Below are 16,614 nucleotides of genomic sequence, written 5' to 3'. Positions count from 1 at the left end.
TTATTCCCTTTTGTTGCCCTTGTTGTTTTTTATTGTTATAGTTATTGTTGTTATTGATGTCATTGTTGTTGGAAAGGACAGAGAGAAATGGAGAGAGGAGGGGAAGTAAAAGAGGGGGAGAGAAAGATAGACACTTGCAGACCTGCTTCACCGCCTGTGAAGCGACTCCCCTGCAGGTTGGGAGCCGGGGGCTCGAACCAGGATCCTTAACCGGTCCTTGCACTTTGCACCATGTGTGCTTAACCTGCTGTGCTACCGCCCAACTCCCATAAATAGAAATATTTTTTAAAAAAATTAAAAAGGGGCCAGGCAGTGGCACACCAGTTACAATGCACAAGGCCCTGTTCTCAGCCCATCTCATACCAGTCAGAATCTCCATCCCATAACCGGAATCTTCTGAGGGCAGGTGCCCCGTCACGGAGTCTGTCATCTCCTCGGTGGCTGGCGATGGGTCTGGGGACAGAGCCTCAAATGACAAGGGTGCCCTCTGTCTGTCCCACCCATCCCAGCGCCCAGACAGGAAGGACCCAACTGGACGAAGCTGGATTCCACCACAAGGCAGAGCCCAGGCGGCCGAGGAAGGAGGGGTAAGGAGTGGGGAGGAGGGATCTCAGCGGCCAAGGCCACCCCCTACTCCACAGAGCTGGAGACAGAGACCCTGGGCTGGGAACCTGGACTCACACTCTGCTAGTTCTTATCCCACTGTCTTTCCTCCAGCTTCTTTTGTTGTTGTTACTGTTGCAAAAGGGAAAGGCTTGGGGACAGGCGGTGGCTCAACTGGTTATGTTCCCATATTACAGTGCATTAAGGACCCAGATTCAAGATCCTGGTCCCCACCTGCAGGGGGAAAGCTTCACAAGTGGTGAAGCAAGGCTGCAGGTGTCTGTCTTTCTCTCCTCCCTCTGTTTTCCTGTCCTCTTGATTTCTCTCTGTCCTATAAAACAATAAACAAGGGCAAAAAAAAAAAAAAAAAAGGAAAAAAATAGCCTCCAGGAGCAGTGGATTCATAGTGCAGGCACCAAGCCCCAGTGATAACTCTGGAGGCAAAATAAATAAATAAATAATTAAAAAATTAAAATAAAGGGAAAGGCTTTTTTTTTTTTCTTTCCTCCAGGGTTATTGCTGGGCTCGGTGCCTGCACCATGAATCCACCGCTCCTGGAGGCCATCTTTCCCCCTCTTTGTTGCCCTAGTTGTTGCAGCCTCGTTGCGGTTATTATTGCCATTATTGACGTTGCTTTGTTGTTGGATAGGACAGAGAGAAATGGAGAGAGGAGGGGAAGACAGAGAGAGAGGGGAGAGAAAGATAGATACCTGCAGACCTGCTTCACCACCCGTGAAGCGACTCCCCTGCAGGTGGGGAGCTGGGGGCTCGAACTGGGATCCTTACGCCGGTCCCTGCGCTTTGCACCACGTGCACTTAACCCACTGTGCCACCGCCCGACTCCCAGGAAAGGCTTTCTTTCTGCTTTATTAGTGATTTAATAATGATTGACAAGGTTGTTGGATAAGAGGGGTACAATTCCACACAGTTCCCAACACCAGAGTTCCATGTCCCATTCCCTCCATTGGAAGCTTTCCTATTTTTTGTTTTTTTGCCTCCAGGGTTATCGCTGGGACTCAGTGCCTGCACTATGAATCCACTGCTCCACAAGGTTATTTTTTTCCCTTTTGTTGCCCTTGTTGTTTATGAAGCTTCCCTATTCTTTATCCCTCTGGGAGCATGGACCCAGGATCATTATGGGGTACAGAAGGTGGGAGGTCTGGCTTCTGTAATTGCTTCTGCACTGGACATGGGCTTCGGCAGGTCGATCTATACCCCCAGCCTGTTTCTGTTTTTCCCTAGTCAGGTAGGGCTCTGGAGAGGTGAGGTTCTAGGACTCATTGGTGAAGTCATAAGGCTTTATTTCTTGCACTCTGCCTTTGTCTCTTACCTGGGATGGTCACCTGGATGATGTCCAGATCCTCGGGCTCCATTTTGATAGGCCTCAAGCCACCCAGCTCCCCGGAGGTCCCTGAAGGGGAGGAAACAAGGGATCTGGTCAGGATGAATCCTTCTAGAATATTCTCCAGCTGTGACTTGGGAGTGAGCTGGTTCAGGGAGATTCAGGTCTACCTCCAGGTTCCTATCCAGACCTGGGGAGGTGGGGGAGCCGTCCAACTGAGACCTGGCTGACAGGGGATCCCCCAGAGTGAATATGGGGGCACAAGGAAGCTAGCCGCCCCCCCCCCTCCTCACCTGGTCCACAGTCGTCCAAGAGGCTGCTTTTGTCTGACCTGCAGGGAGGAAGTGGAGAGGTGACACAGGCAGGAAGAGGCTCTACACACCCCCAGGACCCCCAATTCCTGTCTCCCTGGACACCAGTCACCTGGCTTCCCTTGACTGTTAAGAGAAAGGAGGTGAGCTGAGTGGATCCCCACTGGTGGGAGTGCCTAGATCGGCCCAGTCTGCAACTGTCACGTAGCAGGGGAGCGGGGAGGGTGATCCAGTGTCTGTGGAGGAGCTCCAGAGCTGCAGGGGCCACTGGCCTGAAAGGGGGTCTAGCAGTCTGGGAAGGGGTTTGGGGGCAAAGGCATAGGGGTGCTTAGTTCCATGAATGCGTAGGCTAGCTCTCCCCACCCCCCAACCTCGCTCCTTTGGACCTATGGGCTGAACGTGAGGGCTCTGGTGTGAATAGACCCAAGCGGGCAGGCTTGGTGATGGGGGATAGTCCACAGGCTGAGGGCTGGGCCTAAGGGCAGAGGCTTAAGAGAGAAGCCAGAACCACACCCCCCGCCCCAATCAGCTCCCTTCCCTGCCAACCAAGACCCCAAGAGGGAAGGGGAAGAGCCTCTATTCTCCTAGTCCTGCCTCTCTTTGAAAAATGATCTTGTTTTTTCATGCTTCAATTTCCTTTCTCAGACAGAGAAAATGGCAGACAGAGAGAGAGAGAGAGAGAGACACCACAGCACTAAATCTCCCTTCAATGCAGTGGTGGCCAGATTCAAACTTGGGTTGCTTACATGGCAAAGCAGTAGCATTATCCAGGAGAGCTATTTTGCCAGCCCTGATTTAATGGATTTTTTAAATTGTTGATTGATTGATTTATTTTTAAATATTTTATTTATTTATTTTCTCTTTTGTTGTCCTTCATTGTTGTTGTGGTTATTATTGTTATTGATGTTGTCGTTGTTAGATGGGACAGAGAGAAATGGAGAGAGGAGGGGAAGACAGAGAGGGGCAGAAAAACATAGACACCTGCAGACCTGCTTCACCACTTGTGAAGCGACTACCCTGCAGGTGGGGAGCCGGGGGCTTGAAACGGGATCCTTATGCCGACCTTGTGCTTTGCGCCACCTGCGCTTAACCCGCTGAGCTACAGCCCGACTCCCTGTTGATTTATTTTGAGAGAGAATAACTGGTCCACCCAGTTAAGCACTCAGATTACCATGTGCAAGAAGCCAGGTTCAACCCCCACTCCCCACCTGCAGATGGGGAAGATTCATGAGAGGTGAAATAGTGATGCAAATGTGTGTGTGTGTGTGTCTGTCTCTCTCTTTCTCAATATTTGCACATTCCATCTCAGTTTCTGTCTCTATGAAGAAGAGAGAAATAAAAGATAACATACAGAAAGGAGAGGAGAGACCCCACAGCCCTGCCCCACCATCCATGGGACTCTCTGGGTGCTGTCCGTGGTGCTGAGAGAGAACTCACAGCCCTGCTCCACCATCCATGGGACTCTCTGGGTGCTGTCCGTGGTGCTGAGAGAGAACTCACAGCCCTGCTCCACCCTCCATGGAGCTCCCTGGGTGCTGTCCATGGTGCTGAGAGAGAAGAGACCCCACAGCCCTGCTCCACCCTCCATGGAGCTCCCAGGGTGCCATCCATGGTGCTGAGAGAGGAGAGACGACCCCTCCACACACAGTCCTGCTCCACCATCCATGGGGCTCCCAGGGTGCTGTGCCTTGCTACAACCTTGTCCTGCCATCCATGGAACTCTTTCCCCCTGCCACCCAGTGCTTCCATGTTCTGCATGAACTGTCTCTTGGCCCCTCTATTCTCTGTCTCTGTCCCCTGGATTACCCCAGACCCAGGAGGGCAAGTGCTCAGGGAGGGCCCTGGGTGAGGCTGTCAGTGTAGGGAATTGTGTGAGGGGAACTCACCGGGCAGGCACCCCCAGCTCCAGGGTGGCACGTGAGCCCTCAGCAGAGGTGTCCTCAGGCGGGCTGGCAGGCTCCAGCTTTGTGGGATCTTTGGTAAATTTGTTCCCTGGGTGGAGAGTTTTTTTTTTTTTTTTGTGTGTGTGTGTATGTGTGTGTGTGGAGGGCAGTCAAGGTAATGCCTCCCAGACTTCCATCTGGGGAGTCCCCCTCCCCACAGCTCAGGAAGATACTGGACTCAGGATGCAGCTCCCATAGCCTCTGCCTCCTGGAACTTACCTGCTACTTATAGCCTGGACTGTGGGCCCCCCATTGGGGTCTTCAGCCAGGGCCCAGGGTTCCCAGGCCCAGGTTCAAGGTGAGAGCAGAACCCACTTCCCTAGAGAGCTGCACCAACACGGAACTTGGCACCTATTACTACCCAGCACAGAGCCTTTCAGGGGACCCCCCCCATCCTGAAAGGCTATCTCAGTGACTCATAGTCTTGGGGTACAGAAGGTCCCCTGGGGGGGGCTAGGTTCCAGAGAACAGGGGTCTGTGGTGGCAGCTTGGGGATTGAGAATTCACACGCACCTGTGAAAATCCGTTCATCAAACATCCTGGGGAGAAAGGAGATGGGGTGAGAGGTGAGCATGGAGGTCAGCCTGGGGGCTCCCCCACCCCTGGGGCTCAGGGAGCCAGCCTGCAGGTCTCCTCTGTGACTCACTGGTCACTTCAGTCCCAGCTGCACTGCTGCCCAAGGTCCCTAAAGCAGTCTGTCACCCTACACCCCATGGGTCATCAGTGATGGCACAAGTACTGTGTCCCCATGTCCCAGCCATGCAGGGTGGCGTGTGGGAACCCCACCGTGTGTTGCAGATGCCAATGGGGGTCTGAGGAGACTCCACAGAACCAGAGTCATTTTGGGAGATCAGGACCACAGATGACAGAACAAAGAAGTTGTGTGAGAACCAATAGAACACTATTGGGGGGGGGGTGGCAGGCGGTGGTACACCTGGTTAAGCACAGATAGTATGAAGCATAAGGACCCATGCAAGGATCCTGGTTTGATCCCCCAGCTCCCCACCTGCGGGGGGGGGGTGTCGCTTCACAAGCAGTGAAGCAGGTCTGCAAGTGTCTATCTTTCTCTCTTCCTTTTTTTTTTATAAATTTTTAAAAAATATTTATTTTATTTATTTATTCCCTTTTGTTGCCCTTGTTGTTTTATTGTTGTAGTTATTATTGTTGTTGTCGTCGTTGTTGGATAGGACAGAGAGAAATGGAGAGAGGAAGGGAAGACAGAGAGGAGGAGAGAAAGATAGACACCTGCAGACCTGCTTCACCGCCTGTGAAGCGACTCCCCTGCAGGTGGGGAGCCGGGGGCTCGAACCGGGATCCTTATGCCGACCTTGTGCTTTGCGCCACCTGCGCTTAACCCGCTGCGCTACAGCCCGACTCCCCCTCTTCCTTTCTATCTCCTCCTCCCCACTTTTTTTCTGTCATATCCAATAAAATGGGGGGGGGGGGAAAGGCCATCAGGAGCAGTGGATTCACAGTGACTACATAGAGCCCCAGTGATAACCCTGGAGGCAATGGAAAAAAAGACTACTACTCAGTCATGAAAAAAGATGCCACCAGGCAGCTCAGGATGAGACAGACAGAACTAGAGGCGATGCTGCTTGTGAAGTCAGCTCGGGAGCACAAGCGAAGTACGGGATAGCTTCTCTCACAGGTAGATGGCAAGTTAACAGATGAACGAGCCAGTATAAAGAGATGATAAAGAAACAAGCCAATCTGACTCCATGCAAACCAGGGCACTTGTCAGAGGAGACAGGGCAGAGTTGGGGCAAGAGGGAGGATGCCAGTCGGCATGACTGTGCAGGGATCTTGGTGACAGGTGAGCTGAGTCCCTTGAACTTGGGTCCTTGCACACTGTACAGTGTGCATGCTTAACAAGGAGTGCCACTGCCTAGCCCCTAAATATTTTTTAATTTCTACCAGAGTTGCTGGGGCTTGATGTTGGCACTACAATTCCACTGTTCTTGGCAACCATTTTTTCCCTTCTTTATTTTTTTATATTTATCTATTTACTTATTCTCTTTTGTTGCCCTTGTTGTTTTATTGTAGTTATTGTTGTTATCGATGTCGTTGTTGTTGAATAGAACAGAGAGAAATGGAGAGAGGAGGGAAAGACAAAGAGGGGGAGAGAAAGATAGACACCTGCAGACCTGCTTCATCGATTGTGAAGCGACTCCTCTGCAGGTGGGGAGCCAGGGGCTCGAACTGGGATCCTTACGCCGGTCCTTGCACTTTACGCCACGTGTGCTTAACCCACTGTGCTACCACCCGATTCCCTCTTTTTCTATTTTTATTAGATGGGACAGAGAGAAATTAAGAGGGAAAGAGAGATAGAGAGGCAAAAGGACAGAGAGATACCTGCAGCTCTGCTTCACCACTCAGGAAACCTCCCCCCTGTAGGTGGGGACCAAGGGCTTTGAATACAGGCCCTTATGCACGGTAATGTGTGTGCTTAACCAAGTGTGCCACTGCCCACCCCTCTAATAACATATTTAAAAAATATTTTTGTTTATTCTCTATTGGATAGAGGCAGAGAAATTGAGAGGAGGGGGAGGGACAGAGAGACACCTGCAGCCCTGCTTCACTACTTGTGAAGCTTCCTCCCTGCAGGTGGAGACCAGGGACTTGAACTTGGGTCCTTGTGCACTGTAATGTGTGCCCTTAATCAGATGCGCCACTGCCTAGCCTCTTTAGAAAATTTTTTTTTCTTAATGTTAAGGTTGATATTCCACACCTGCTGAACCACCTCTCTGGTCCCCTCTCTCACTCTCTCTCATTTACAAAATAAAATTGCTTTGCTTATATTTCAAAGGACAGACAGAATTTGAGAGAGGTGGAGGAGATAGACAACTGTAGCCATGCTCCACCGCTCATGAAGCTTCCCTTCCTGCAGATGGGGACTGGAGGCTTGCACCTGAGTCCTTGCACACTGTAATGTAATGTGTATGCTCTACCAGGCCCTCCTTTCCTCCATGGGCACAAAACGGCTCTCAGCCTACCTCTTGATGATGAAGTGGATGGCGTGACGTTCCTCCAGGATCCGCTTCAGCTTGGGGACCCCGTAGGTGCAGGGCCGCTTGAAGGGAATCTTGTCCGGGATGCCCACGATCTCCACAGCCTCGGGGTCACAGGCGATCTTCCGGTAGGGCACAGGGACCATGTGGTCCAGGCCCAGGGCCTCCGCTGTGAAAGCCCCAGGAGGGCTGAGCACCAGGGGGCTGTGGCCCCCACTACAGCCTGATGCAACCTGCCCCAGGGCCTTTGAACCTGCGCTCTCTACACAAAAGCTGCTACTTCTCCTTCCAAATCCCTCCCTCCTCAAGTCTTCACTCAAATGCTCCATCGTCAGTCTAACTCCTCCCCGGCCTCCCTGCTATTTCTTCTTTTATATAAGTGTGTTTATGGGTGGGGAGACAGCAAAGTGGTTCTGCAAAAGACTATCCTGCCTGAGGCTCTAAGATCCCAGGTTCAATCCCTGGCATCGGTCACCATCAAGCAGAACTGAGCAGGGCTCTGGACTCTGTCGCTGTATCTCTCTCATTAAAAGAAAATGAGAACCGGGCAGTGGTGCACCTGGTTGAGTGCACATGTCACAATGCTCAAGAACCTGGGTTCGAGCCCCTGATCCCCACCTGCAAGGGGAAAGCTCTTCGAGTGGTAGAGCAGGGCTGCAGGTGTCTCTGTCTCCCTCTCTATCACCCCCTTCCTTCCCAATTTCTGGCTGTCTCTATCCAATAAAAAAATAATAAAGATAAAATTTAGAAAAGCAAATAAAATGTTTTTAAAAAACTTATTTACTGGGCGAGGGTAGATAGCATAATGGTTCTTCAAAGAGACTCTCATGCCAGAGGCTCCAAAATCCAAGGTTCAGTCCCCTGAACCACCATAAGCCAAATCAGTGCAGTGCTCTGGTTTAAAAAAACAAACAAAAACACTATTTACTTAATTGAATGAGAACAAGAGAGAGAGAGAGACTCAACTCTGGCTTAAACGTAAGACTCACACATAACACCATGTGCTCTCCACTGGGTGAATTCTCTCTCATTCATCTCTGCTGAATGGCAGAGTTAGAGATTGAACCTGGGACCTCAGAGCCTCAGGCTTAAAATGTCCTGGGCTCTAAAACTAAGCTACCATTGCAGTTCAGTGATGTCACTATTTTTAGAACAAAAGAGACAGAGAGGAGATACACCAGCACACCGCTGCCTGGAGGTCAGATGTGATGCCAGTAATCAAACCCACAGCCTTGGGTGTGGTCATGTGAGCTGTATCTCCTAGTGTTCTGTCTCCTTTTTTTTAAAAAAAAATATTTATTTGATAGGACAGAGAGAAATAAGAGGTGAGGAGGAGATAGGGAGAGAGATTCCTGCAGACCGGCTTCACCACTTGTGAAACCGTCCCCCTTACAGGTGGGGAGTGGGGCTGGAACCTGGATCCTTGGTGACACGTGTTCTCTACTGGACGCATCCCCGCATGGCTCTCTCCTGATGCATTTTCAATCAGCTCTTGCCCCAGCACCTGTGAAAGGCTCAGGACAAGGTGGCTCTCGGGGTCCTCAACCTCTTCCCTATGCTGAGGATTCCTGTGGGGCAGCTGGGTGGGCTGGCCTTGAACCCCAGCTCTCTCCAGGCCCCCGCACCACTAGGAGACACCGTTGATGTTGTTTTCCCTTAGATGCAGCCCCATGGGTGTGGGTGGCTCTGGCAGCCAGCTGGGCTGTGAATTCACACTTCGCTGGTTGTCACATTAGACCCTCGGAATCTCAGCAGCTGTCACAGCATCCCCCCACACTCAGTACCCCTCTGCACCACCGGGGCTGTAAATCTGGGTCCCCTCCAATCCAGCCGCTGAGGGAATGGGCACAGAGGGGCCTGTGTGACTGTCCCGTCCCGTACTTGGTCCCTCCTCCCTCCTCAACCTCTTCCCAGGTCCCCAAGGAAACCCCCAAAGCTGGATGTCCCTCATTTCTTTTTTGTTAAAAAAAATGGTAGGGCGGGGAGTCGGGCGGTAGCGCAGTGGGTTAAGTGCACGTGGCGCAAAGGGCAAGGACCTGTGTAAGAATCCTAGTTTGAGCCTCCGGCTCCCCACCTGCAGGGGAGTCACTTCACAGGCAGTGAAGCTGGTCTACAGGTGTCTTTCTCTCCCTCTGTCTTCCTCTCCTCTCTATTTCTCTCTGTCCTATCCAACAACAACGACATCAATAACAACAACCACAACAATAAAAAAGGGCAACAAAAGGGAAAATAAATAAATATTTAAAAAAATTTTAATGGGGGGGCAGGTGGTGGCACACCTGGTTGAGCGGACACGTTCTAATGCACAAGGACCCAGATTCGAGCCTGCAGGGGGAAGCTCTGCGAGTGGTAAAGCAGGGCTTCAGGCGTCTTTCTGTCTCTCTTCATCTTTATCTCACCTTTCCCCCTCGATTTCTGATGGTCTTTATCCAATAAATAAATAAAGATAAAAAAACCCTGAAAATAAAATGTACCCGGTGGAGGCGCACCCAGTAGAGCTCACACATTACCATGCACAAGGACCTGGGCTCAAGCCCCTGTTCCCCGCCTGCGGGGGGAGGGGGGGAAGCTTCAGCCCAAGGAAGGGGGCCCCAGATGCAGGGCTTAGTAGAGAGGGGACCACAGAGCACTCGAGAAGATAGACTTCAGGGTGGAAGGCAGGTGGGGTGCCCTGTACCAACTCCCATGGTAGGAGCTGTAAAATCACTGGAGATTGCAGGGTGTCTGTCATCTGCTGTTCTGTCATTCGCAGAGGATGAGCCTGGTACAGGTATGATTTCACAGCTCGAGGCCCTTTCACATTAAGGAGAGACAGAGAGACAGAGAAAGGGAGAGATACCACAGTGTTGGAGCTTCTCATGATACCACAGCACCTTGTCATGGTGCTGCCAGGGCTTGAACTTCGGCTAAATGAGCCAGTTAAAGCACTCAGCTCCTTGATGAGCTAAGTTCTCTAGTGTCATCATCTCTTTATTTATAACAGGTCTTTCTTTCTTTCTCTTATTTATTTTTTTAAAAAATTTATTTATTTATTCCCTTTTGTTGCTCTTGTAGTTTTTTGTTGTAGTTATTGTTGATGTTGTTGTTGTTGTATAGGACAGAGAGAAATTTAGAGAGGAGGGGAAGACAGAGAGGAGGAGAGAAAGATAAGACACCTGCAGACCTGCTTGTGAAGCGACTCCCCTGCAGGTGGGGAGCCGGGGGGTCGAACTGGGATCCTTAGGCCAGTCCTGGTGCTTCGCGGCAGGTGTGCTTAACCCGCTGTGCTACCACCGGACTCCCAGGTCTTTCTTTCTTTCTTTCTTTCTTTTTGCCACTAGAGTTACCATTGGGTCTTGGTTCCTGTACAATGAATCCACTGCTCCCAGCAGCATTTTTTTTTTTCCTGTTTATATATTTAAATTTTGGTAGGATAGAGAAAAATTGAGAGGGGAAATATACAGAGAGAAAGAAAGACACCTGCAGCCCTGCTTCACCACTTGTGAAGCTTTCCCCCTGCAGGTGGGGGCCAGGGGCTTGAACCTAGGTCCTTGCACATAGTAATGTGTGCATTCTACCAGGTGAACAACTGCCCATATCTCCCTCTCTCTCTTTCCCCAGAGCACAGCTCTGGCTGATGGTGGTGCTGGGGATTGAATCTGGGACCATGGAACTTTAGGTAGGAGAGTTTGTTTGCAGAACCATTGTGCTGTCTCCCGGCCCACACAGGTTCTTCTTTTCTTTTCTTTCATTTATTATTTTTTTTTACCAGAGCACTGATCAGCTCTGGCTTGGGTGGCGCGGGGGGCGGGGGGGGGGGGCGGGGGGGGGGGGAATAGAACCTGAGACTTTGGCGCCTCAGGCAAGAGAGTCTGTTTGGTTATGCATAACCATTATGCTATCTACCTCTGCCCCACACAGGCCCATTTCAAGCACACAAAAGACTTGACAGAACTTTCAGGATAGAGGCAGGTCCTCAGTCCCTCCCTTCCTGATATACCCTTCCAACCCCCATCTTCCACAATTAGCTTTTGAGGGGAAGCCTGCCCAAAGGGAGGAACCCCTCTGGCCCCCACTACCCCCTGCCCCAGGTCTGAGTCCAGTGTGGGTCAGAAGGAAACTCTTGGGTCTTAGGGGGCCTTGAGGGGGAGGGCAGGGGGAACCAGACTGAGGGCAAGCCTCGACATGCAGATTCACCCCCAAAGAGCAGAGAAGGGGGATCCCGGTGGAGGGCACCCAGGGGCAGATGGGGTTCGGTGTGGAGTCTCAGGGGGCTCCCCTGCACACAAACCACTTTTATGGGGCTCCTAGCTGCCCCCCCCAGCTCTCCACACACCCTGGGGTACAGAACAGGGACAGTGTGTGTGTGTGTGTGTGTGTGACGCTGCCAGCATCCCCATGCAGTGGGACGTGAGGGGGCACATGGCGGTGTGGTGATTCGGGGGAGCAAGGTGTCAGCGCCCCCTCACCATATCTGCTGTTGAAGAGAATCTGCACGCACTCCCGCAGCGTGTTGATGTCCTCGGTCTCCTTGATGAAGGCGTCCCACTTCTCTATTAGCACACGGAGAGGGGGGTGAGTCCACGGCCCCCGTGCTCCCCAAGCTCCCAGGAGCTCCAGGCCCGCCCCGCCCACCCGGCCTAGCCCCTTCTGCCCCCCACACACACAGGCAGCTGGAGAGCTGGCTAGACCTTGACCCTGTGTCTCAGGCATCCAGAGTCCCACCTGACACACCCAGAAACACCAAAATCTCTACTTCCGGTTGCTGTTAGTGGGATGGGGGAAACAGCTCAGCATTAGAGCACAGGGCTTGCGTGCCTGAGGGCCCCGGCTCAGTCCCCCTGTGCATGTCCAAGGGGAGCAGTGCATTGGGCTCTTCCTCATCAACATTTTAACACAGGGGCCGGGTGGCGGTGCACCCAGTAGAGAACATATCCTACAAGGACCCAGGGCTCAAGCCCCCGGTCCCCACCTGCTGGGGGGAAGCTTCACAAGCGGTGAAGCAGGGCTGCAGGTGTCTGTCTGTCTCTCTCCCTCTCTGTCTCCCTTTTCCTCAAATTCTCTCTGCCCTAACAAACTAAATAATAAAAAATAAATAAGAATTATGGGTGGGGGTAGATAATGGTTATGCAAAGTGACTCTCCTGCTTGAGGCTCCAAAGTCCCAGGTTCAATCCCTCACACCACCATAATCCAGAGCTGAGCAGTGCTTTGGTAAAAATAATAATTAACTAATTAATTAAGTCAGTAAACAAAAAATTGTTATAAACAAAAAGAAAAAACATAGCCACCTGGGAGGTGGCGTAGTGGATAAAGTACTGGGCTCCCAAAGATAAGGTCCTGAGTGATGCTCTGGTATGTTATCTCTCTCTATATATATCTGTTTATTAATTTATTATTGGATAAAGACAGAGAGAAATTGAGATTAAGGAAGAGGAGGAGATAGAGTGGGAAAGAGACAGAGAGATACCTGCAGCCCTGCTTCTCCACTCGTGAAGTTTTCCCCCTGCAGGTGGGGACCGGGGACTCACACCCGGGCTCTTGTGCCCTATAACATGAGCACTTAACCAGGTGTGCCACTGCCTGGTCCTGGTATGTTCTATCTTCTCATTTATAAACAAAGCTTTAAAAAAAAAAAAAAAGATTTATGCCTGAGAGTCCAATGCATTCACCACTGAGCCACCTCTGGGCATACTCACTCTTTTCTTTCCTTTAAAAAATATATCCTCAGGGGCCAGGTGGTGGAGGCGCACCTGGTTGAGCGCACGTTACAGTGCACAAGGACCCAGGTTCGAGCCCGGCCCCCACCTGCAGGGGGAAAACTTCACAAGTGGTGAAGAGGGCTGCAGGTGTCACTCTGTCTCTCACCCCCTTCCCTCTTGATTTGTCTCTATCCAAATAAATAAATGAAGATAATTAAAAAAAAAAAAAAAAAAATATATATATATATATATATATATATATATATATATATCCTCACTGATTAGTCTGCCCCAAAAGAGAAGAGAGACAGAAATGGGGAGGGAGAAGTAGCACTGGGCCCTGATAGGTGGCTGATGGTGACACTGGCAGCTGACCCCCCACCCCCCAGGCCTCAGACATCTGGAAACCAGCTGCCGTCCTGGAGGAAGCTCAAGCAGCCATGAGAAGGCCACTGCAGGAAGCATCAGTCTACCGCCCCCAAGCCCCAGGCTAGCCTTCAGATGAGCACAGCCCAGCCAGCCCCAGCTGCCCTTGGAGCCAGAAACACCTGTGAAGTCACTCCTAACCTACCTGGCCCACAGAAAGCCCCTCTGGCTTTAGTCACAAGTGTGGTACACACAGCTGTTGCGCCCTGCTGTCACCAACACCCAGTAGGTGCAAGCCCCCCCCAACCCCTCGCCCGTACCCCGCACGGACCCAGCGGCCCTACCTGACTTGTCATGGACGATGGAGAAGAGGATGCGTTTGGAGGCGTGAACATTCTGAATGAGAGGCCCCCCAGGACCCGGGGGCTTCTGTCCTGGACAAGGGAGAGGCGAGGGATGGGTTCTGAGGGGGCAGATCTTCCAGCAGGGGGTCCCCAAATCTGGCCCCAGAACTGAGCCCAACGGGCAGACACTCAAACTTGACCAGGGCTTTGAGACATCCTATGGTGTCGGCTCTGAGTGGGGCATGGGAGAGGAGGGGGTCAGAGGGTCCCTTTTATAAGAGGGGACAGTGGTTTCTATCCCCTGCTAGGCCCATGCATTGTGGGGTGGGGGAGGGGTGGTTGTTGCCCTATTCTCTTCTCCCAATGACAATGCTGAGAATATCCTGCAAGCATGTATTATGAGCCAAGTGGTGGACTTGGTGCTTTCTTTTATTTTTGCCACCAGGGTTATCACTGGGGTTCAGTACCTACACAACTCCACCATTCCTGGGAACTTCTTTTTAAATTATTTTATTATCTTTATTTATTTATTGGATAGAGACAGCCAGAAATTGAGAGGAAGAGGGGGAGACTCCAGGTAGCCCATCTGGTTTCACACACACACACACACACACACACACACACACACTACAATGTAGGTTCAAAGCCCCTGGTCCCCACCTGCAGGGGGAAAGCTTCACAAGTGGTGAAGCAGGGCTGCAGGTGTCTCTCTATCTCTCTTCCTCTCTATCCCCCTCCCTCCCCTCTCAATTTCTGTCTCTATCCAACAGTAAAATAATTTGAGAGAGAGAGACCTGCAGCACTGCTTCACCACTTGTGAAACTTTCCTCTGTAGGTGGGGACTGGTGGCTTGAACCCAGGTCCTCGCACATTGTAGCACGTGCACTCAATCAGGTGTGCCACCACCCAGCCCTCCCACACACACTTTTTTTTTTCATAGTGGGTGAGAAACAGAGAGATAGAGAGGGAAAAAAGAGGCAGAGTGGGACCAGACAGTGGCACACCCAGTTAAGCACACACATTACCATGCACAAGGAACCAGGTTCAATCTCCTGCTCCCCACCTGCAGAAGGGATGTGTCACAAGCAGTAAAGGAGGTTGGCAGATGTCTCTCTATCTCCCCATCCTCTCAATTTCTCTCTGTCCTATCCAATAAAATAGAGGGGGGGGGGGATAAAAGGAAAAAATGGCCACCAGAAGCAGTGGATTCTTAGTACTGGCACCGACCCCCAATGATAGCCCTGGTGGTAATAAAGGCACACACACAAACACAGAGAGAGAGAGAGAGAGACAGAGAGAGAGACAGAGACAGAGATACAGAGAGAGAGAGAAAGCAAAGCAGACACTTGCAGTACTGCTCCATCACTTCTGAAGCCCCCCCTGCTGCAGGTGGGGACTGAAGGGCTTGAACCTAGGTCCTTAGGTCCTCACACACGTTCTGCCAAGTGTGTCTCAGCCTGGCCCCTTGGTGCTTGGTGCAGACTCCCCTCCTTGCTAATCTGTGTGTGTGTGTGTGTGTGTGTGAGAGAGAGAGAGAGAGAGAGGGAGAGAAACAGAGAAGGGGAGAGAAGAGAAACTCCACAGAACGGTACCACCACTTGAGAAGCTCCCCCACCCCCCATCTCTGTGCAAGCTCTCTCTTCCATGAGGTGCCTGGGGCTCGAACCCAGGTCCTGTGTTTGGGAAAGTGTGCACTCTAGTGGCTCTAATGGGTGAACCATCCCCAGACCCTGAATGGGGACATTTGTACAACAGTCCCCGACCTTGACACAGGGGAGAGACCTGGGGGCCTAGGGATGGAGACCTAACTCCCCCCCCCCCGCCCATGCCAGGGCCTGGTAATATGCATTTCTAGCAGGCACTGTCATCTCTACGGGGGGGGGGGGGGAGGCTCCGTGGAGCAGCAGTGATTCCAAACCCCCCAAGAAGGAGCCTAAGCTGCCTCATAGTAGGTGCTCAATAAACTGTGTTGATGGCTCCCTGCAGGGACCCTCTGGGGTCTGTCTGTCCCAGCTCCCCAAGCTGGATCTCAGGGTCCCAGAGGGTCCCAGCCAGGCTGCCCCACCTGAAAGATGTACCCTGCCCGACCCCCCACCACCACCCCCCAGATCGGAGCCCCCACAGCAGCCCCTTACCACAGCATTCAGGGAAGTCCTGGGCGGCGGGGGCCTTGGGCTCGGGCAGGGGACGGCCCAGCTCGCCGGGGGCTGGTGGGCAGGCAGGTGGCTCCTGTTTGAGCTCTCGGGCGGCCAGGCCCGGGCGCAGGAAGCCGGGCAGCGAGGTGGCGGTGGGTGGGGGCAGATCGGGGGGCACGCCTTTGGGGGGCTGGCCGTGTAGGCTGCAGTCCCGGGTGCCCTTGGGGGTCAGCGACAGGCCGTTGAGCTCCACCAGGGCCTTGGAGTCCCGAGCACTGTCCTCTGGAGGCCTGAGCAGGGGACAGGGGCATGAGGGCAGGACCTGTTACCTCGTGCTCCCCCCATTCCATCTCTACCCCAAGACCAGAGCAGGGTGAGGACGCAGGACCCTAGTTGACCACCTCCCAAAGGACCCCAGGCCTGTCCCTCTACCTTGTGTTCCCAAGTCCCTTTTTCCTTTCCTTTTCTTTTCTGGTTTTTTTCTTTTCTTTTCTTTTTTTTTTTTTTTTTTTGCCTCTAGGGTTATTGCTGGGACTCAGTGCCTGCAGGTAGGGAACCAGGGGCTCAAACTGGGATCCTTACGCTGGTCCTTGTGCTTTGCACCACGTGCGCTTAACCCGCTGCGCTACCGCCAGGCCCCTTCTTTTCTCTTTTCAATTCTGCAAACCAGGGCTATCATTGGGGCTCAGTGCCTGCACTGCTCTAGCCAAAATTTTCCCCGATTTCCTCTAGACAAGAAAGTGAGAGACAGACCAAGACTGAAGGTGGAAGATAGCATAGTGGTTCTGCGAAAAAGACTTACATGCCTGAGACTCCAAGGTCTCAGGTTCAACTCCCAGTGTTGCCATCAGCCTGAGTTGAGCATGGGGACTGAGGGCT

General features: G+C 52.1%; 1 protein-coding gene and 1 long non-coding RNA gene across 13 annotated transcripts in view; one reads left to right on the top strand and one right to left on the bottom strand.

Annotated features, from left to right (window-relative positions):
* GTF2IRD1 (GTF2I repeat domain containing 1) overlaps positions 1–16,614 on the bottom strand; it is a 79,385-nt gene that overhangs the window by 41,349 nt on the left and 21,422 nt on the right. For 11 of the 12 annotated variants that reach the window (XR_009545037.1, XM_060173498.1, XM_060173502.1 and 8 more), the window contains exons 6-14: positions 15,736–16,025; positions 13,601–13,690; positions 11,659–11,742; positions 7,196–7,379; positions 4,713–4,738; positions 4,143–4,248; positions 2,239–2,276; positions 1,934–2,014; positions 364–453 (exon numbers count right to left, since the gene is read on the bottom strand). Coding sequence is in view for 11 of the 12 variants with exons in the window: in XM_060173498.1 (XP_060029481.1) it covers positions 364–453; positions 1,934–2,014; positions 2,239–2,276; positions 4,143–4,248; positions 4,713–4,738; positions 7,196–7,379; positions 11,659–11,742; positions 13,601–13,690; positions 15,736–16,025 (989 nt within the window). In the remaining variant the exon portion in view is untranslated. The remainder of the gene's footprint in view (positions 1–363; positions 454–1,933; positions 2,015–2,238; positions 2,277–4,142; positions 4,249–4,712; positions 4,739–7,195; positions 7,380–11,658; positions 11,743–13,600; positions 13,691–15,735; positions 16,026–16,614) is intronic. The other variant, XM_060173505.1, reaches the window with a different exon arrangement.
* LOC132533145 (uncharacterized) lies at positions 14,484–14,915 on the top strand. Its single transcript, XR_009545043.1, has 2 exons — positions 14,484–14,607; positions 14,798–14,915. It is a non-coding gene; the product is annotated as an uncharacterized LOC132533145 (long non-coding RNA).

The sequence above is a fragment of the Erinaceus europaeus genome, chromosome 15 (assembly GCF_950295315.1).
Source record: "Erinaceus europaeus chromosome 15, mEriEur2.1, whole genome shotgun sequence".
NCBI lineage: Eukaryota > Metazoa > Chordata > Mammalia > Eulipotyphla > Erinaceidae > Erinaceus > Erinaceus europaeus.
This window is presented reverse-complemented; position numbering and strand designations above follow the sequence as displayed.